Source organism: Tachyglossus aculeatus, chromosome 8, assembly GCF_015852505.1.
Source record: "Tachyglossus aculeatus isolate mTacAcu1 chromosome 8, mTacAcu1.pri, whole genome shotgun sequence".
Classification (NCBI taxonomy): domain Eukaryota; kingdom Metazoa; phylum Chordata; class Mammalia; order Monotremata; family Tachyglossidae; genus Tachyglossus; species Tachyglossus aculeatus.
The window spans coordinates 21,363,019-21,384,921 of record NC_052073.1 but is presented as its reverse complement, the minus strand read 5'-3'; the positions used below and the strand labels follow the sequence as shown (position 1 = coordinate 21,384,921).

General features: G+C 48.2%; 1 protein-coding gene across 1 annotated transcript in view; it reads left to right on the top strand.

Annotated features, from left to right (window-relative positions):
• The window catches only part of LOC119931390 (peroxidasin homolog), a 59,658-nt gene extending 42,768 nt beyond the window's left edge, over nucleotides 1-16,890 (top strand). Inside the window, exons 17-24 of the mRNA XM_038750035.1 lie at nucleotides 252-409; nucleotides 3,854-5,360; nucleotides 6,430-6,564; nucleotides 7,412-7,620; nucleotides 9,400-9,514; nucleotides 9,611-9,707; nucleotides 12,105-12,225; nucleotides 14,774-16,890. Coding sequence (XP_038605963.1) covers nucleotides 252-409; nucleotides 3,854-5,360; nucleotides 6,430-6,564; nucleotides 7,412-7,620; nucleotides 9,400-9,514; nucleotides 9,611-9,707; nucleotides 12,105-12,200 — 2,317 coding nt within the window. The 3' untranslated portion in view covers nucleotides 12,201-12,225; nucleotides 14,774-16,890. The remainder of the gene's footprint in view (nucleotides 1-251; nucleotides 410-3,853; nucleotides 5,361-6,429; nucleotides 6,565-7,411; nucleotides 7,621-9,399; nucleotides 9,515-9,610; nucleotides 9,708-12,104; nucleotides 12,226-14,773) is intronic.
• The last annotated feature ends 5,013 nt before the right edge of the window (nucleotides 16,891-21,903 follow it).

Sequence of the window (21,903 nt, the reverse complement as noted above, 5' to 3'; positions counted from 1 at the left end):
TTTACTGTGAGGAATAGCACGTGTCATGACTGGAAGAGCATGAGAAGTCAGAAAGAACATATAAATAAATACTAATGTAATATAAACATCATGAGGATTCCCATTGGGGTGATAGTTCTGTGGAGTGAGAATTCTGGAGCATAAGTTCACCCTTTTTTTCTCTTTCTGAAACCCTCTGGGTCTGCTTGCAGCCCTGACTGAGAGTGGGTGGGTGGATGGGTGGCCACGCTTTTATCTGTTTGTATTTATAGGCGACCCAAAACTCCCAACGACTTACTGGCTCTCTTCCGCTACCCACGGGATCCTTACACCATCGAAACGGCCCGAGCAGGCGAGATCTTCGAGCGGACCCTGCAACTGATTCAGGAACACGTGCAGCAGGGGTTGATTGTGGACATCAATGCCACAGGTAGGGCGGAGACTGCCCCAGATGGGTCATCCTCCGGACAGACTGACACATGGCAGAGACTGGGCATCCATTCATGGCCATTCATTCCATACCACAAGGAGCCAGCTACCTGTTGCAGAGCATGGCATTAGGGGCTGGGTGTTAGGCGAGGGGAATGGGGAGGGTAGAACATATAAATGAAAAACAAGACAATGTCTCTGCCCACAGAGAGTTTAGTCTATTGGGGAAGACAGGAAAACCCCGATACAGAAGGATACAAATATAATACAACAGAGTTGACAGATACATTCCCTGCCCATAAGAAGCTTACAGTCTAAAGGACGACCACTAGCAGGATATGTGCTTCACTTTTTTTTTTTTTCAGGAATGGTGTTGGTTTGCACTGAGCTAGTCACGGTCTCTTACCTGGTTTGTCCCCTGAGTCCAGCAACACTCTTTGGGAGATGGTTGGCTGGAGGTGAAGTATGTGGTCTGATTATCGAACAGAATATTTCTTTAAGGCTTTCTCAGTCACTGCTGGGCCCAGTCCAAGTTTTCAGAAGCCATGGCTTAGTAGGGTAATCAATCAATTGCATGTATTGAACTCTTACTGTGTGCAGAGCACTGTACTTAGCACTTGAGAGACAGTCCCGTTGGCTTTAGTAAGCGTTGGAGGATCTTTAAAGCTTTCTTGAGAATTCCAGTGGACAAGTAAAATAGCAACTAGGACTGAAAATTTTGGACATTTTTTGTTTACTATTTACCCTTGTTTTTAAGAAAAGAAGCTCTCCCTTTTCCCCAGCCCAAATCCTTCTATTCTCCTACAAAAGTAACAGGAGCGATAATAGTATTAGCATGGTGTAGTGGAGAGACCATGGGCCAGAGAGTCAGAAGACTGTGGGTTCTAATCCTGGCTCTGCCACTTGTCTGCTGTGTGACCTTGGGTAAGTCACTTTACTTCTCTGTGCCTCAGTTAACTCATCTGTAAAATGAGGATAGGTATTGTGTCCAACCCAATTTGTTGTCTTCACCCAGCACTTAGTACAGTGCCTGGCACATAGTAAGCACATAACAAATAGCATAATTATTATGATTATTATTAAGTGCTTTATGTGTGCATAGCATTGTCCTAAAGCACTGGGAAAGAATACATAATTAACGATTAGGCATGTTCTTTAGCGGAATCTGAACTAAGCCTCTCCACCCCAGCTTAGCCAAGGATTCAGAACACTCATACAGGAATTCCCTCTGAAGAAACTCCATGGATTTTTTTTTGTCATGAAGGACTTAAAGAGCCAGTCTGTCCAAGCAGAAAAAGCATGTGAAGGACTTTTAGAAATCAATCAATAGTATTTATTGGCTGTCTACTGTAGTGAGCACTTGGGCAAGTACAAGAGAGTTAATAGCCACAGTCCCTGCCCTGGATCATAAAAGATGCCTATAAACACAAATAACAGAAATGGTCACGAATAGTTTAGAGTACATATATAACTGCTACGGGGAAGTTGGATGGGTTGGAGTCATCCAAGTCAGTTTGAGTTAATTCTGGAAGACTTTCTGGAGGAGTTTTGAAGGATGAGAGAAACCTGACTTGTTGAAGATGAGGGAGGGGAATGTTCCAGGGAAGAGAACCAGATGTGCAACGGTTCCGTGTTAGGAAAAGGATGATTGATATAGTGTGCGAGTTTGCTTAGCAAGAGTGGTGAGCAAAATTGAAGGCAGGCAGTTAAGGGGAAGTTGAGCTAGGGAGAATTTCAAACTGGGCAGAGCTCAGCAGCACTGGATTGTGAGACAATATCTATATCCCCGTATTCCTCTTTGAAACTGCACTGCTGATAGTGTTGCTCTCCGCAAATGCAAATTTAGCGGAAGAAACCATTATGTACTGGCTGCTGCCACTATTTCCTAATAACAGCCCACAGATATGCCCAGTTCTTGAAGACCAGTGAATCTCCTAGTAAACGAGTCACTCTCCGTGTTTAGTAAACTCAGTTTACCCTATTGCACAGGTTAATCTAATTGCAGCATCATCCAGAAGAGGACAGCATTGTACTCTCCAGCTGCTCTTGAGCTCTTCTTGATCAGGAATTTGCTTGGAGAGCTGTCATACTAAAGGAAGAGGCAGGCTAATTAGTCCTTAAATTACAGGCTCTGTTGACCTTGCTAAGGAAACAATTATGTCTTGGGGGTGCCTAGAAGTTCTTGACAGTCAGAGTTAAAGTGATTATTTTATACTGCACTACCAAGAAGAAATAATAATAGCAATGGTGCTTATTTGCACTTACTGAGTGCAGACCACTTTAATGTTTGGGAGAGTATCAATCAGTGGTATTTATTGAACATTTACTATGTGCAGAGCACTGTTCTAAGCGCTTGGGAGAGTACAGTGCAACAGAGTTGGCAAACACCTTCCCTGCCCTCGATGAGCCTATAGACTAGAGGGAGACAGACGTTAATATAAAGAAATGATGTATAATCTATAACTTAAAGATACATAACCACACAGCATGGGGTTGAGGATGTGGCGAATAGCAAATGTCCAAAGGTCACAGACCATCATCATCATCAATCGTATTTATTGAGCACTTACTGTGTGCAGAGCACTGTACTAAGTGCTTGGGAAGTACAAGTTGGTAACATATAGAGACAGTCCCTACCCAGCAGTGGGCTCACAGTCTAAAACAGATCCAGGTGTATAGGTGACCCAGAAGGAAGAGGAGAAGACAACACAAGGAGTTGATCATCTAGGGATAATTCCTATCAAGACTTCTGTAATCAGTCAATCAGTAGGATTTATTGACCACCTATTGTGTGCAGAGCTCTGTACTAAGCCATCGGGAAACTGTAGAATTAAAAGACAAGATAGCTACCTTCAAGGTATTTACAGTCTAGCATGGAAGACGGACACTAAAACATGGTAAAGGATCAAGCGGCTGAGGAGGGTATCCGCTGGTCTCTTGTCCTGATGCGGTTGCGTCTGTATACACATCTCCAAGGAACAATTTTAAACAGATTTCAGTAGGGGGCTGCACCTCTCTGCAGCTCTTAATTCTCTCTTCCTTTTCACCCTGTGAGGGAGATCACAACGAAGGGGAAGATTAAGAATGATTCCTCCTTCATCTGTATCCTTCAGCTAAAGAATCCCGAGGAACTGTCTATATCTACCCATTGCCAATATTGAAATATTCACTGATTTTTCTTATGGGGCCTGTGCCAACCCTGAGTTTGTTTTTCAGCTCTTGGGTCCTGGTTGTTTGAATGTCCCAGGTCGGTTGTTGACTGGCAGCCCGGTTCCCAGAGGAGGGACCCCGGTGTCCTTTCCTTGCGTTGTTCAGGGACCGGCCCAGCCCAGCAGCGCACCCCATTAGGGCACCAGGAATTGTCTGTTTTGCGATAACGTTAACCGTGCCAGGTGCGAAGCCCTTCCCGTTCTCCCCGGGTTGTCGTTTGGGGGTTCTCTCGCAGGCTACCGTTACAACGACCTGGTCTCCCCTCACTACCTGAATATGATCGCCAACCTTTCCGGCTGCTCCGCCCATCGCCGCACCCCAAACTGCTCCGACATCTGCTTCCACAAGCGCTACCGCACGCACGATGGCTCCTGCAACAACCTGCGGCACCCGATGTGGGGAGCCTCCCTGACCGCTTTCCAGCGCCTCCTGAAGCCTGCCTACCAGAACGGCTTCAACCTGCCCCGGGGCTTCTCCGCGGCGGCCGAGGACTCGGCCGAGCTGCCCCTGCCCCTGCCACGTCTCGTCTCCACCACCATGATGGGCACGGAGACGGTCACGGCCGACGGCCGGTTCACCCACATGCTCATGCAGTGGGGCCAATTCCTGGACCACGACCTGGACCAGACGGTGGCGGCCATCAGCATGTCCCGCTTCTCCGATGGGACCCCCTGTAGCCGGGCCTGCAGCAATGACCCCCCGTGCTTCTCTGTGATGATCCCCAAGAACGACCCCCGGGTGCGGAACGGGCGCTGTATGTTCTTTGTCCGCTCCAGCCCCGTCTGTGGCAGCGGCATGACCTCCCTCCTGATGAACTCAGTCTACGCCCGTGAGCAGATCAACCACCTGACCTCTTACGTGGATGCCTCCAATGTGTACGGGAGCACGGAAAAGGAGTCCCGGGAGCTGCGGGACCTGGACGGGCCTTGGGGGATGCTGAAGCAAGGGCCGGTGACGGCCGGCTCGGGGAAGCCCCTGCTGCCGTTCGCCACGGGCCCGCCCACGGAGTGCATGCGGGATGAGAACGAGAGCCCCGTGCCCTGCTTCCTGACCGGTGACCACCGGGCCAATGAGCAGCTGGGCCTCACCGCCATGCACACGCTCTGGTTTCGGGAGCACAACCGCGTGGCCACGGAGCTGCTGGCTCTGAACCCGCACTGGGATGGGGACACGCTCTATCACGAGGCCCGCAAGATCATCGGGGCCCAGATGCAGCACATCACCTACGCGCACTGGCTGCCCAAGGTCCTCGGGGAGGCCGGGATGAGGATGCTGGGGGACTACAGAGGGTACGACCCCAACACCAATGCCGGTATCCTCAACGCCTTCGCCACCGCCGCCTTCCGCTTTGGGCACACGCTCATCAACCCTTTTCTCTATCGGCTGAACGAGACCTTCCAGCCAATCACCAGAGGCCACGTCCCACTGCACAAGGCTTTCTTCTCGCCGTTTCGCATCACCCAGGAAGGCGGCATCGACCCCCTCTTGAGGGGTCTCTTTGGGGTCCCTGGCAAAATGAGGGTCCCCACGGAACTTCTGAACATGGAGCTGACAGAAAAACTCTTCTCCATGGCCCACTCGGTGTCTCTGGACTTGGCAGCCATCAACATCCAGAGGGGGCGAGACCACGGGATCCCACCCTACAATGACTTCCGGGTCTTCTGCAATCTGACCTCCGCCCAGGAATTCGAGGACCTCAGGAATGAGATTAGGAACCTGGAGATAAGAGAGAAGCTCAGGAGGTGGGTTGGCTTCTCCACCGGGCCTCCAGGTGGTGTGAGCTCTGGAGCTCAGCCGGATGACCTGCCCAAGAGTTCATTCTTGGAGGCTAGGGCTGGTTGGTTTGCCACTCCCCACCACCCCTTCCCCCAGCCCTAGTCGGACCTGGCAAACCTCCCAGCAGTTGGGTCAGTTTGGCCCTGCTCTGGCCACTTCTTCTAGGCCCCAGCTCAGCCATCCTGGCTGTCCCGCTGCCCAAGCTCTTCCCTGGTCACCTGCGACTCCCTGTCATTGGCAGGGGCTCTGGCTGATGTTGGGGGAAGGGGATTCATTCATTCATTCATTCAATCGTATTTATTGAGCACTTACTGTGTGCAGAGCACTGTACTAAGTGCTTGGGAAGTACAAGTCGGCAACATGTAGAGTTGGTCCCTACCCAACAACGGGCTCACAGTCTAGAAGGGGGAGACAGGCAACAAAACAAAACATGTAGACAGGTGATCTAGAAGTAGGAGAGTGGAGGCAGCAGCTGAAGGACCAGGGAGCTAGAGCCACACAAGGCCTGAACCCCACTTTGGCCCTCAGGACCAAGGGAGGGAGGGAGGAAGACATTCTGGCCTTTGGGTTGCTCCTGGGGGCTGCTGTCACTTATTCCACAAGGGAAAGTTTGTGTCTGGCCATTGTATCAGGCCCCCGTAGTCCCCAGATTTGAGGGGGAAGGTATTAGAGTGGGAAAGAAAGCCTGATCCAAACCCCGGTGTCCAACCAGCCTTTTGGAGTGACCAGAGCCCGTGTTGGCTCCACTGTCCATCACCCTTTGCAGCAACAGAGCCACTGAGACATTGTGAGCCTTGGTCAGGTCTCTTGCACAGATGGTCAGGGATTCTCAAGGCCTCAAAGATTATCCCGCCATGTGCATTTGCCAAGGGTAGACCCCCCCACTCCCCCACCAACCCCCATCTTTAGCCTGGCTGGCACCTTGGGAAGAGGGGAAGCCAGACCCCCACAGCTTTTAAAGGAGGAAGGAATGGGCAATCCTGCTCTATTTCCACTTGCCATACCTGTGACCTTGTTCCTGCCTTGACCCTGCAGCCTGTATGGGACGCCCAAGAACATTGACCTGTTTCCAGCTCTGATGGTGGAGGACCTGGTTCCTGGCACCCGTGTTGGACCCACCCTGATGTGCCTTCTAGCCACCCAGTTCGGGAGGCTCCGGGATGGGGACAGGTAATCACAGTGTGGCTGCCCTGACTCTACTACTCCTCATTTGGGGTTTGAGTTCAGAGGACTCAGGACAGATGTCAGCTGGTTGTGCCTGGGTATCCAGGGGTAAGTGATTAAATTCCCCTCACTCCCCTCAGTAAAGGGAAATGCTCACTTTGGAAGAGATAGAATGGGAATGACAATCTCCGCATATACTTTCAGCTACTTCCTTCTCCCCAAATTGCACGCTCGCTCTCTGTCTCTCTCTCTCTCTCTCTCTCCCTCCCTCCCTCCCTCCCGCCATCACCCAGAAGAGAGAGGGAGGTATGAAGGGGGCTTTTCTGATTCCACCCATCCCTGGGGGTGAGGGAGGTTATGAGAGAAGTTGAATGAGGAAGAGGGTGAAGGAGTGAATCAGGAAATACTGCGAAGGTCACTGCTGGCAAATCTGAACTCTACATTCTCAAATAGAGTCATTGGCAGGAGCACACCAGATGCCAGCACTTTTTCCAGTGATAACGATTGGGGCCAAATTGGTTTAGGTGAAGTACTGGGAAATCTTTAGGCTGCTGTGCCTGCTCTTCTCTCAGCATGAACCATGGAGATTGGGGAGGGTATCGAGGAACAGAAACTCCTCTGCTTCTGCCCCAGATTTGACCAGAGGGATTTTCCTGCTGCCTCAGTGGGCCTTCCCAGCCCTACCATGACCCATTAAGACTTGGGAGCAAAGACCTTCTGATGTGGGAAATGTCATTAGCCAGTTGGGGTTGCCACCTTAATAGGTACGCAGTCCCTGGGCCATTAGCTGTCTGTCTCCATCTTCCAGACCCCCCTGTGACCCCAAGCGCACTTCCTGTGCTATTTCCTACAGGTTCTGGTACGAGAACCCCGGTGTCTTCACCCCAGCTCAGCTCACCCAGATCCGCCAAGCCTCCTTGGCTCGTATCATCTGCGACAACAGCGACAACATCCAGCAGCTCCAGAGAGATGTTTTCCAGGTGGCCTCCTACCCCCAGGGAATGGTCAGCTGTGAGGAAATCCCTCCTGTTGATCTCCGGATATGGCAAGATTGCTGTGAAGGTAAAAGAGCACCCCCTGACTTCCTTTTCCAGTCTTCCTCCCTCTCCCGTTACACAGGGGACACCTCGTACCTGGAAGAGCCTCAGTCCTCACAGTGTAAAGTCAACAGCCTAACTTCCAATAAGCTTTCCTTCTCCATCACCTCCAGCTGAGAACTTCCTTCTCACAAACCCCCACCTCACAGGAGGGCTGAGAATTCCCAAGTGCCCCTGAAAAGAGAAGCAGTAGAACCCAGGTGATGATGATGGCATTTAAGCACTTACTAGGTGCAAAGCACTGTTCTAAGCACTGGGGAGGATGCAAGGTGATCAGATTGTCCCACGTGGGGCTCACAGTCTTCATCCCTGTGAGGTAACTGAGGCACAGAGAAGTTAAGTGACTTGCTCAAAGTCATACAGCTGACAATTGGCAGAGCTGGGATTTGAACCCATGACCTCCAACTCTCAAGCTCGGGCTCTTTCCATTGAGCCAGGTGATCTAAATACCTACCAACCCAACTCCTCCAAAAAGAGTATTGATTGGACCACTGGCTTTAGACAACCAAACCAAATTGGGCAAGTGCCTGTCTAATTGATTACCAGCTCTGAGTTGTCTGAACTAGTTTTGGCTCTGCCTCAGGCAGGTAATTGACTTTCTATTATGCTGAAAGAAGGCTGGGTCCAGGGAGGCTTCCTGTGTGGGAAGAAGAGGCATTGGCTGTGGAGTCAATATTATTTCTATTAATATCTGTCTCCCCTTCTGGACTGTAAGTTTGTTCTGGGCAGGGAGGGTGTTTGTTGACTGTTGTGTTGCACTCTCCCAAGCACTTAGGAGAGTGCCCTGCGCATGGTAAGTGCTCAAAAAATAAGATTGAGATTGAGTCAAGGTAAAACTGTAAACTCCTTGAGGGCAGGGATTATGTCTACCAATTGTGTACTTTCCCAAACACATAGTATGATGTTCTGCCCAAAATAAGCATTCAATAAATACTGATTGTGAGAAAATGGAGGAAATGAGCAGATGGCCTCCAGGAGCTGTTCTAAAATGTGGGGAGCAAGGGAAAAATGTAAAGATGCATCAGGTGGAAATCCCCTGGCTCCCTCTTTAGAATCTTCTTTCCCCATCATTGTCGGCTTCCACCCAGAAAGCCTCTAAGATGTCTTTGTGCTTTCAGGTCTCCCCCAAGAAAATCCTCATGTCCCAGCTTTGGGGAGGATCAGTCTGGCTTGGCTGCAGGTTGGCCTCTGTGGTTCCTTTCTTGGCCGCGGAAACTGGGTGAGGTGCTTTGGGGCCTCCTCTCCCACTGCCCTGAAAATGGTGGGCTCTAATCCAGGGGCACAGGGGCCATGGGAGGGTGAAACCTCATTCTAGACCCCAGGAGAAGCAGTATGGCCTAATGGAGAGAGCACAGGCTTGGGAGTCAGAAGGACGTGGTTCTGATCCTGGTTCTGCCAATTGCTTGCTGTGGGCCCTTGGTCTAGCCACTTAACTTCTCTGTGCCTCAGTTTCCTCAACTGTAAAATGGAGATACCTGCTCTCCCTCCTACTTAGACTGTGAGCCCTATGCAGGACAGAAACGTGTCTGACGCAGCTAACTTGCACCTTCCCCAGAGCTTAGAACAGACCTTCACAAATGCCATAATCTATCAATTAATGATGGGTGGTTTGGTCTGGGTTCATTTGGATGATTAAATTGGTGTCCATTGTGGGAGCAAACATAGAGGTGAACCCTTTAAGGTAGCAAAACAAACCCTAACCAAATGACCCACTCTCTGCCTCTTTGCCCCCATCTTTCCACAGAATGTAGGTCCCGAGGTCAGTTCAACGCTCTGTCCCAACAATTCCGCGGTAAGAGATCGCCCAGCTTCAGTTACCCTGAAGAAAACCCTTCCGATCACGAATGGAACAATTCCAGGTAGGTGAACCCAGGCTGGTCAGCAGCCTCAGCAGGCCACCAGGTCTCCGGGGACTATCAGACTCCAGCTGTGAACTCCATTTGTCTGCTTTGTAGTGTGGCAAGGAAACCTGCCCAGAGCCCCTCTGCAGGAGAAGATCCTTGGTCCTTCGTGGCTGAACTAGAAAAGACCATCTCCTCCCTCCGGAAGCAGGTAACATGAGCTCTCTGTGGGCATCTGGGTGTTCTTCCCTCCCTAGGCTAAGGCACAGAAGAGAGATGCATTGTCTGAAGGCCTCAGAACATTTCCCCTAGCCTGAAGGACCCCTGGGAGGCCAGGCCTGAGATTTTCCATTAAGCCAAGAGTTCAATTTGGTTGGGTGGGACTACTGAGTCCACCCGGGGCCTGGCTGAGAGGGTAGCTGGAAATTTGGGGCTGGACCAGTTTAAACTGGTTAAGAGAGAAGAGGGCATCACTCAGATGGGGTCACTAATCATTGCCCATGACTTGCTGTACTCTGCTGGGCAGGCAGTTGGCCCCTGGACGTTTACCTGTGTCACAGAGGGGGTGGGGGAGCAGGGGAAAGAGGGGGCAAAACAACTTGAGAAATCCCCCTGAAGGATCCCAGCAAGGTTACTTATGGAATCGTTGCCTCCACCCCCTCCTCTGGTATCTAGTCATGTGGGAACCAAGGATCAAAGTAGAAAGTGACTCAGATCAGGCACATAGAGTCAAGATCAAGCATCAGGCTGCTGGGGTTGTGGGGTGGGGGCTGCCAGGCCTTTAAAACTGTGGCAGTGGTGGTGGTGGCAACGAGAGCTGCTCTCACCCACCCCGCAGCCTGGTGAGGACCAGTGGAACCCCCTGGAGGTCTGGGTCAATCAATCAATCAATCAATTGTATTTATTGAGCGCTTACTGTGTGCAGAGCACTGTACTAAGTGCTTGGGAAGTACAAGCTGGCAACATATAGAGACAGTCCCTACCCAGCAGTGGGCTCACAGCCTAGAAGGTTAGGCCAGAACTCGTGTCCTGACAGTCAAAAGAGCGGGATCACCTGGACCTCAGCCCTCCTCCTCCACCCTTGGACACATGCTGGCTCATTGTGGGAGTCGATAGGAGGTGCTGTTGGATGGCTGGTTGGCTGCCTGGCACGCCTACTAATAATAATAACGGTGGCATTTATTAAGTGCTTACTATGTGCAAAGCACTGTTCTAAGCACTGGGGTGGTTACAAGATGATGAGGTTGTCCCACGGGGGGCTCACAGACTTCATCCCCATTTTACAGATGAGGCACAGAGAAGTGAAGTGACTCACCCAAAGTCACACAGCTGACAATTGACGGAGCTGGGATTTGAACCCATGACCTCTCACTCCAAAGCACGTGCTCTTTTCACTGAGCCACGCTGCTTCTCTACGACTCAGGCCCTACACCCCAGACTGGGGCAGGGACATGCCAACGAGGGGCAGCCCAGTTCCCACACCACTGTGGAGTCCCCAGCTCAGGTATTCTGCCCAGAAAAACATCCATTTGGAAATAATTTGAAACAGAACAGGTGCTCCAGCACTTATTGTTTCAATAGTGCCCCGTTATGGGCAGTCCCCGCTAAGTAAAATTCCAGTATTCATTAGGCATTTATTATGTGCCTTGCACTCTGCACTGGGGTAGATAAAAGAGAAGCAGAATGGACTCATCCCTGACCTACACATACGCTTATGGGGAAAGGACAATAGGTATTTTACCCTCATTTTACAGCTGAGGAAACTGAGACACAGAGAAGCTAACTGACCTATCCATGGTCACCCAGCAGATCCTTGGCAGAAACCAGGATTAGAACCCAGCTTCATGCTCTTTCATTCATTCATTCATTCAATCGTATTTATTGAGCACTTACTGTGTGCAGAGCACTGTACTAAGCGCTTGGGAAGTACAAGTTGGCAACATAGAGAGATGGTCACTACCCAACAGTGGGCTCACAGTCTAGAAGGGGGAGACAGAGAACAAAACATATTAACAAAATACAATAAATAGAATGTGTACAAGTAAAATAAATAGAGTAATAAATACGTAAAAACATATGTACAGATGCTGTGGGGAAGGGAAGGAGATAAGGAGGGGGGATGGAGAGGGGGAGGAGGGGCAGAGGAAGAAGGGGGCTCAGTCTGGGAAGGCCTCCTGGAGGAGGTGAGCTCTCAGTAGGGCCTTGAAAGGAGGAAGAGAGCTAGCTTGGCAGATGTGCGGAGGGAGGGCATTCCAGGCCAGGGGGATGAGGTGGGCCGGGGGTCGGGTCAGGCGAGAATGAGGCACGGTGAGGAGATTAGCGGCATTTCCTTTCCATTAGCCTACACTGCCTCCCGATGACTTCCACACCTAATGGGGCTTTAGTGGGTGTCAACAGTATCTTTACAAATCTAACAAATAATTTCATTATTTGAGGCAACATCTGCATAAGCCTCTAATCAAATTATCTCCTTAATGAAAAGTCTTCTCCTAGCCTGTTCCTGTGAAGCCCCACCATTTCTTCACTAATCCTCATGTGAACTGAGCGTTCACATTGACAGACCTATAGGCATTGTTTTCTGAGCTTTGCTCTACTCTCATTTCCCCAGGTAAATGCATTAGAGGACCAACTTCGGTGGCATCAAGGAGCCACAAATGAACAAAGATGGCGGAAGAGAACAGGTCAGAAACGGAGGAAGAGATGACTGTCCTCTCCGCAGTGATGAGTGGGTGAGTCATAGTTTCCGGGAATAGATCTGACAAGCCCAACTACAGCCAGACTGGTCAGCACCAAATGTGACCTGCCTTTGAATTAATCAATCAATAGTATTTACTGAGTGTGTGCAGAGCACTGAACTAAGTGCTTGGGAGAGGATAGTAAGGTCAAAGATACAATTCCTGCCCTCAAGCTGTGTAAAGTCTAACAGGATAGAAAGGCATAACAAGATTTACAGATATGAAAAATGAGAATGGAAAAATTGGATGCTGTTCTTCAAATAACTGTTAGGAGGGAGTGTTTCATTTGTAGAAAAGTTGTTCAGGCGGCTGTACTTGTGTAAGTATTGAGAGGACGGTTGGGAAGAGATGACCTGCCTTGAGAAAAATGGGGCCTGCAGGAGGTGGAATCTCGGGAGATCTTTGAAGACGGGGAGAGCTGTGGTCTGGCGGGTTTGAAGCAGGAGGGATCTCCAGGCAGGAAGTAGGATATGAGCAAGGAGGTCAGAGGTGGGAGAGGCAAGAACAAGGCACAGTGAGGAGGGGACCTTGGGAGGAACAAAGAGTGTGAGTTTGGCCATGGGCCATGTCCCTGCAGGGAGTTCAACGGTACATGCTCTGAGTGCAGCAGGTGAGATTTGACAGGGAGAAGGGTTATTTAGCCTAAGCTTATTGCCGGGGGCTCAACCCAGCCAAACCCTTGGACTTTCCTCGGTGGTTCAAGTAAAGGTTGGCCTTGTTTATATAGATGTAAATCCAGTAATGCTACGAAGAAAAGTGCAGTCTAAATGGGTTACTTTTCTCCATAATACGAACACCTAGATCATAAAAAAATCCATGGGACTGATGGTGTTTTGACCCTTCCATTCTCACATGCCCTATCAGATCCCTTCCTCCTGGGCATCACAAACCCAGTAGCTTGCCCAGTTCTTTGGTTTGGGTGGAGGCTCCCTTAGTCTCTTCCTTGATTCTGAGCTTCTTTAATGGAGCCTCTGGGCAACGGGCCCCCTTGCATGTGGGCATCACCCATAATATCCTTGAAAAAAGGATCCCCAGCAACTCTTCAGTCACCCATCCCCTCAACTTTTCCATTGTTCATCTAAAAATTATAGCTTCTCGAACAGAACTGGTTTTCTATGCTCATGAACGATGTAGATTTGAGTCTCTGGATCATAAGTATATCATAGCATAACAGAGCCAAAAGTAATATTTGGCCCAGGAACCTACCTCCAAGGGTATGACTTCCTCTTGGCCTTCTGCTTCCTGGGCTGAACCCCAAAGCTCCACACCCAGTAATTCTATATTTAACTTATAAAAGTGTATGGAATTCTGCTCTGCAATTTATGGTAAGGCCCTTCCAGTCTTCTCTTCTAATGGTCATTAATTTGGTGTTCTGCTTTTGGAGGGGTTCCAGAGGAAAACATTATCCTAGGCTGACTTCAGATATTTGACGGCACTGAGAAGGGGTCAAAATAGCCTCCTAGAAGTTCCAAATGCATCATTGTGTAACGCTTTGGGAACACAAGCAACCTTTTTGAGGAAGAGAGTTCCTCTGTCTCTGCTGCTTTCCAGCCTGCCCCAACCTGCTCCCTACAGCTCGGCTGGCCTTTTGCCCTCCCCTGACTGAGAGCCTCAGCAGCTCAGCCCTAAAACCCTGATTTACACCCTGCTAAATGACCACTTCCGTCCTTTAACCATCTTTGAGAAGAAGGGGGTGACGTGGACATCTCTGTGAGATGGTTGCCATCTCTCCCTCCCATGCAGCCTCCTGAGGCAACAGCATACCTGGTTTGCTGTCTGAAGCCGGCTCTGGCATTCTCTCAAATTTAAAAATAATACCTCTGTGTGTTTCCCTAATCCCTGTCTCCCAAAAACTCAGAAGACTTCACAGACCAGGCTGCATTCCTGAAGCGTAGGTAGGGGCAGGGATTACTACTCCCATTTTATAGGTGGGGAAACTAAAGCCCAGACAGGTTAAGTGAGTCGCCCAGAGTCACACAGAGAGACGGTGACAGAGCTAGGACAAGATCAGTGGTCCTTAGGTTCCCAAGCCTGGGCTGGGTTAGTCACTTGCCAAACCCTCAAGATTTTCACATGTGGAGTGAGGAGCAGGAAAAGAGGAGTCTACCCTAGAAGCTTTATCCTGAGAAGTGGCTGTGGCCTATTTCTGAGCTCCAGGTTACAGCTCTCCAAAGTGGCGTTGTGTCAGACCAAGGAGTGATAAATACATTGCCGAAAGCCGAGGGTCGTTCTCAAGCTGGAAAATGTTATCTAGCTAGTCAGCCGGTCACTCACTTCTAAGGAGAATTCTTTCATATATCCAATTATTTTGTCTCCATGAATCAAATTAACTGCACAATTATCTGATTTACTCCTTTACTTCGCATAGGTAGGCTTGGGCCCAGAAATTTGCAGTAGCCCTTTGTTATTCACCAAGTTTTAAAAATGTTTCACCTGCTGTTTCCAGAGCAGAAAGAGGACTCATTTCCACCAAGCGCTGGCTAGGAGCCGTTTGTGTGCTGCTCTGAGAGTTCACTACCTGCTATCTGTTCTTCCTTCACAGGGCTATCAAGACACTTCAACAATTCACCCTGGTTTCCGGATAAACTTCTCGGCCCCAGCTCAGTGCTTCCCTGGCCCTTGCCTCTGAGTCCACCGCTCCACCTGGGGACTCAGTCCATGGCCTCAGACAGCTGCCTGGCTCTCTGACACTGAGCTGCTGCTCAGCTTCGGCGGGGCCTGATCCAGGACCTCTCAGAGGCAGTTTTCCCTCCAACCACGTCCTCAGTCAGGAGGGCAGCAGAGATGTGGCTGACGTTGGCTTGATCACTGCCCAATACTCAGTCCCTTTTCCCCCTAAAACTGCTACCACCCCTTCAGCAGGAGGATTCTGGGCTATTCGTGATGTTCTCTGACCAGGACTAGCCCTCAGAAAGTGGATTGAGAGAAAAATTAATCCCTGTGACCACTTCTGGCTATTCTGCTGGTTGGAATTATCACTGGTTTAAGCTCCAACACCTCGACTCCCTCTCCCCCTCCTGCCCTCCCATCAGTCTTCCCACTACATTTCTCACTTTACTGCCCTCACATTGATTTTCCCATTCTGCCTTCTCTTCAGTCTCCTGCCTGTGCCTGTTCTTCTCTCAACCTGGTAAGGACATTTCTCCTAAACTTCACTGTGGGGTCATGGCTACACTCTCCCATCTCAGAACTCCCCTTAAGCAACTAAGAAAATTGTGGGTAAAATGAATCTCACTGCCCAAAAGTAGGGGTATCAGAGACAACCCCCCCCACCAGGTGACAGAGATATGACCTGTCTCACTTCTCTCACCTGGAAAATTCCTGCCACTTGAGATGTTCTCCTGGCTGAGTTTATGGTGGCAGGTTTGTTTATCCGGCCAGGCTGGTAATTCGATGATTTAGTGCCCCGGCATTCATTCCCAACCTGAACTAAATGTCACATAATTAAACATAATAGTATGCCAGCTAAGGACCCAAGTGGCTGGGTTAAGTCAATTAGGTGCTCAGAGAGTACTGTATGCTGGATTCAGTGTTTTGGTGAATACAAAGCTTCCCCTGGCAGGGACCAGTGGAGCAGGTGACAATCTAGGGTTTATGGTGTGAAGAGACTTTTCTGGTGCTAATATTTCTCTCTCCGCTGTACCTCATGGCAGCCCTCTCACCATCTGCATCTGCTCCTTGGCAGGAGCCTTTGATGCCACAAGGGAAGCAAATGTGAAGGCTGATTTCAGGGCTTCTGTAGCAGTTTTCCAGCGTTTTTCCACCCCTGCATTGTTCTGTAATTGGTACCCTAAGCACACGATTGTTCCACTTCAGGCTCTGCTGTCCCCAAACTTCATGGATGGTAAATTGTCAACAACTCATCCTTTGTCCTTTTTCACATTGCTTTCAGCACCCTGCCAGGACAAGGGAATTAAATTGATCCTTTTCACTCACAGGGAGCCTCCCTTTCCCTCCCCTCCCCTCCCCAAGGCTTTGCCACAGGATAGGAGTGTCTCTCCTAGTGACATGGGGCAACAGTGGTGGGGGAGACCTGGAGCCAGGAACCCCTCTCCCTGGGTGTAGGGGCAAAGGAGAGACATGTTTGGCTGAGGAAACTAGGCCAATGTGCTGAAAAAAGTCCATCTGCCTGCCTGTTAGCCAATCAGTCAGTTGTATTTATTATGCTGCATACTGTGTGCAGAGTTCCATACTAAGCGCTTGGGAGAATACTAAGCCCTCGAGGAGCTTACAGTTGTTTCCCCAATCTCTTCTCCTCATCTCACACAGGTTTATACTAGAGATCCCTTAGTCCACCAAGTGGAAGAATTTCATAAAATTGCTCTGAGGCCTCTACTACGATGGTTATGGAAGATATTTTCAGAGAGATATGGTTCTTCTTGGGACTTTGCAAAACTGTTGACTGATCAAAAAATGCACTGTGGGAAGTGTATTTCTGAAATTGTGGACCAAAGTTTTTTCAGCCAAATTATTTTCATTCAACTGTCCCTTTAAATTGTGCATGGGGATGCTTAGTTCTCTTTTTTTGCTTGAATTTTTGTTTGATTTCATGTTTCTTTCTATGCATTCTCTTTACATTGTATTTTTGTTTCAAGTATCTGATTTCTATTATAGTAGAAACCCCTAGTCCTTGATAGCTAGAAAATTAGTTTTGTTTTAGTAACAAAGTATCTCTTTAAATCAGCCTTGGAACAGTTTTCACTAAGAAGTAGCTGTAGCTTCTACCAAAAGAATAGTCTCATAGGAGTAATTTTGACAGGAACTCTTCAGAGAAAATAAAAATGTTTAAAATTATGGCTAGAGTTTGTGTGTGACTATCTGCAACAAGCTACTAAAGTTCTTTCTTACAAATGATTTTTCTGATGGTTCCCAGTTAGGTTTAATTGTCCTGGTACAGAAATCCAGTTCAGCTTCTCTGACAGTGGAACGTGTTCTGCAAAAGATTAAAATGAAAAAAGGATCAACAGTTCATTTACCTTGGGTGCAGAAATTCCATCCATCTTCTTGGAATCTGAAACTAAAGTTTAATATTGCAATGGTGGGGGCAGATGTGTTTAGCTACCACCCAATCAGGTTATCCAACTCAGCCACTGCCTCCCCCATATGTACACCCCTGACTCTCTAAATTCCTCCCTTAGCAGCAGTCTCTGAAGACCTACACTCCCCAGACTCAGCAGCTCCTTGACCCCTGACAGAGAATTGAGTTCAGTTAATAACAAGGAAAGTATCATTAAGTCTATGCTTTGTACTTTGAGCTTATCCAAGTTGGTCGAGTGAATCCTATGGAGCCAACCAAGAAATCCAGTATGAAAAAGCAAGCTCGCGCTTCTCTGCTATGAAAGAATGATGATAATCCTCTCCACCTCCCAAGTTCCTGCACTGGGGACACAGCTGTCATGGGACAGCTTAAAGGTGAGCTAAGCTTTCTGACCGGTTCTCCTACCTTTTTTTCCCCCTTGTTTTGGAAAACTAATTAATAGTTTTAAAATTTGGTTATTGTTTCCTGACCTGTGATCCAACCACATCCTTATTAAGATATCCAGATCCCTACCAATGGTGGTATTTTCCAAACATCCGTGTTTTGATCCAAAGAAACCTGGAGGTACTTTGAGATTGGCCTTTTTTTGTCTTCAAGGAGCTCAAAATTCACTTCTGCCATTTTTAGAAATCATCACATTGATCTACAACAGTGACCCCACTCTCATTCTCTTAGTAATGATGGCTGTGTATCTGTGTAGCTGCGTAAAACATCAATTTGACAGGAATTTTGAAATATGGGAGTTCCTTCATATTCAAGCGTAGTTTTTCTGATTTTTTTATGAAGTTATTAGAACAAAGTAAGCCTAGATTTTCAAGAGGAGAGAGGCACCCCTTATTCGGAGAAGGTCAGTCCATCATTTTAGAAATTTTGTTCATTTTCATTATTTTAATTGTATTTTCCTTGTTAACCTGAGGCCAGTAAACCCATAAGTGAATATTCTTGTGCGAAAGTTATTTTGAAGTCCACTTATTACATAACTCCAAATGTTCAAATATCCTTCCAAATGATCCTAGAAGAAATGAAACCAATGGAGAAAGAAAAGTAGTTAAGTGATGTGTCTGCCAGAGATTCATCTTGTAATAATTGCAAGCAGAAGACCCCGCATTGGCTGAAGGACTCTGATTTCAAGGAGGAATGCCTTAAAGAATGAAACCTCACTTTATCAGAGATGGAGGGTGAAAGAGAAATGCCATTTTTGACCTTTTCTTGTCTAGGGAAGAGTTTCTGTAAGGGTTGGAAATCAAATGTTTCTGACTAGTGGGATAAGGAAAAAACAGATCAATTGAATGATGCAGAGGTATAAACAAAGGACCCAAGGAGACTCTCCCCTTCTCACCTCCTTGCTCCTCCACCCCAGTTCCTTCCCATACTCCCCCCCTTCCTCTCTCCCCTTGACTTCCCGCATTCTCCCATTCTCTATCACTTTCCTAAGATGTGAATGTTGAGAGAGACAAAGATTGCAACACACATTTTTGTGAGCTAATCCCATGCTTCCGCATGCTCTACCTTAATGACATGCACCCAGCCTGCCAGGAGTTTCCCCTCATTGACTAACACGAGGGTGCTACACCCTTTCTGCGGGAGGGGAGCTCAGGTGATTGTGATCCAGATAGTTGCCATTTCCAAACTGGATGAATGGGGGAATGCTATCTGCCTGGAACATTTTTGTACCCCAAGCCCATCCCCTCCCTTTTCCTTCCCTTTTCCCAGGTGCCAGTGCCAAACACTCTCATCTGGTTATGCAATTGTTTTGAGGGATACCTAGTTCTAAGGGCAGGACCACTGTAGTGCATCTTAGTGACTCTTCCAACATTCGAGACCCTAGAATACCCTGGAGCCTCTTCAAAGGCCAAGCACTGGGGTAGATACAAGACAATCAGGTTGGACATAGCTCCTTGTCTCAAACAGGGCTCACAGCCTAAGCTGGGGGGAGAACAGGTATTTAGCATCATTTTACATATGAAGAAGCATAAGCCCAGGGTCCTACAACAGGCAAGCAGCAGAGCTGATTAGAATCCCTTGCTGACTCTTGGACCTGTTCTCTTTCCACTCGGCCATACTGCTTCCCAATCCACTATCTATTCATTCATCTTTCCATTCTTCTCTCTCCATCTATCCATTCATCTATCTATTATTTTCATGGTATTCATTAAGCTCTTACTATGTGTCAGGCACTGTTCGAAACACTGGGTTAGATCAAAACTAATCAGGTTGGACACAGTCCATTTCCCACATGGGGCTCACAGACTGTGAACTCCTTTAGACTGTAAGCTCACTGTGGGCAGGGAATGTGTCTGTTTATTGTTATATTGAAGTGCTTAGTATAATGCTTTGCACACAGTAAGTGCTCACTAAATATGAATGAATGAATCCCCATTTTACCAATGAGGTAACTGAGGCACAGAGAAATGAAGTGATTTGCCCAAGGTCACACAACAGACAAATAGTGGAGCTGGGATTAGAATCCAGGTCCTCCTGGCTTTCAGGCCCTTGCTCTAACCACTAGACATGCTGCTTCTCTATTCACATCTCTATTCTGCCACACAGTGACCCATGCAGACTTTCACCTACCCTGCACTTTCTCCAGTGTGCCTTCTCTCTCACTCTCTGTTGACCATTCTAAGCCATCTTTCATATATCTTTTTGATCCCTCTTGATTCCTCATGCCTCCTGGTCTCCCTGCTTCTTCCCTTTCTCTTTTGAACCAGTTCTCCCCAGTGAATTCCTGTCAATTTATTTTCCTCCATTATTCCATTAGGTTTTTGCCTTCCTCTTTTGTCTTGCTTTTCAAGTCATTCTATAGTTCTTTCCCCTTTCTTCCCATATATAACAATAATAATAATAATTGTGATATTTGTTAAGTGCTTTCTATGTACCAGGCACTGTGCTGAGCTCTTGCGGTTGGGGGAGGGTATACAAGCAAATGGGGTTGGACCTAGTCCCTGTCCCAAATGGGGCACCCAGTCTTAAACCCCATTTTAAAGATGAGGCAACTGAGGCTCAGAGAAGTGAAGTGACATGCCCAAGGTCACACAGCAGACAGAGCAGAGCCAGGATTAGAAACCATGACCTTCTGACGCCCATGCCCATGCTCGATCCACTAAGCCATGCTGCTTCTCTTGCTACCCATTGTTTCCTTTCTTCCCCTTCTGTTCTGTCTTACCTGTTTGTTTGTCTTTCCTACTGAGGTCATGGGAGACCCCAGCTTTGTACTGGGGGAGTGAGTGGGGTTTTAGTCCCCGGGAAGTTGCAGAAAGATCGGATCCAGGGAGCCTGAGAAAGCACCAGGAAGAAAGAATGATACACTTCCTTCCAGTCCCTTCCTGCTGCTTTCCGGGCAGCCCTGGAGGATGCTTCCTTAGTATAAGGGCCCAGGAAAGAGGGGAGAGGGAGGGTGAGGAAGACAGTCAAGGCTGGAGGAAGAAACCCAGGGAGCCAACCCCAGTGACAAACACATTGCTCTGACCCCAGACTCGCCTCCCCTGAGTCACAGTAGGGTGGAGAGGCCAGAAAGAGCTTGTTCATCTTGGCTTAGTTGGGCTCTAGCACAAAGGGAGATGTTCCCTCTCAATCTATTAATCAATTGGATTGATTGCCTACTTGGGAGGGTACAATGAATGTAGATGATAAGATCCTTACCTTCGAAAAGTTTGTAATCTAGTGGGGGTCATGGGGAGAAACACTCCTAAAGGAGATGTAATTTCAGAAGGTCTGGAGAGCTGTGGTCTGTCAGACATGAAAGGGTTCCAGGCAGGGGAAAGGCTTGTGCAAGAGGTCATTGGCAGGAACGGTGAGAATGAGGCAGACTGTGTAGGTTAGCTTGATAAGATGGGTGTCGTGGGAAAAGAGAAAGAGTAAAGTTGGAGGGAGAGGTGATCGAATGGCTTTAACGCAAGTATCAGGAGTTTATGCTTGATGAGGAGAGGAAGGGGCAACCATCAGAGGTTTTGAGGGCTGGAGAGCCATGTGCAGAATGATATTTTGGAAAAATGATCTGGCAGCAAAGTGAAGTGTGGACTGAAGAGGAGGGAGGCAGGGAGACCAGCAAAGAGGCTGAGGAGTAGTCCAGATATGACAAGTGCCTGGGCTCGCATGGTGATAATTTGGGTGAAGAGGAAGAGTGGGTTCTGGAGGGAGAACAAACAAGATTTGACAACAAATTGACCGTGAATGAACAGAGGGAGGGAGGTGTCAGTGGTAATTCCAAGATTTTGGGCTTGAAAGACGGGGAAAATGGTGACTCTAAGACTCCTTCCTGGTCCCAAGAACTGCCACCCATTTCCAGCTTGGAAAATTCTAGGTAGAAGAGCAGCTGTAAAAACAATCCATCAATCAATTGATCAATCAATGATATTTATTGAGCGCTTCCTGGGTGCAGAGCAGTAAGCGCTCAATAGATACCATTGATTGAAGTACTGAGCTCTTGGGAGAGTACAATACAAAGGAGCTGATAGACACATTCCCTGCCCACAACAAGCTTACAGTCTAGAGAGGGAGACCGACATTAATATAAATAAATAAATTACGGATATATGCATAAAAAATTTCACTGATGTCATTTCAAAGTCTGAAACCGAAATGTCTGCATTTCCCTGTTCCTGTTTCCTCATCCACTACTCTAAGTAGCAGAT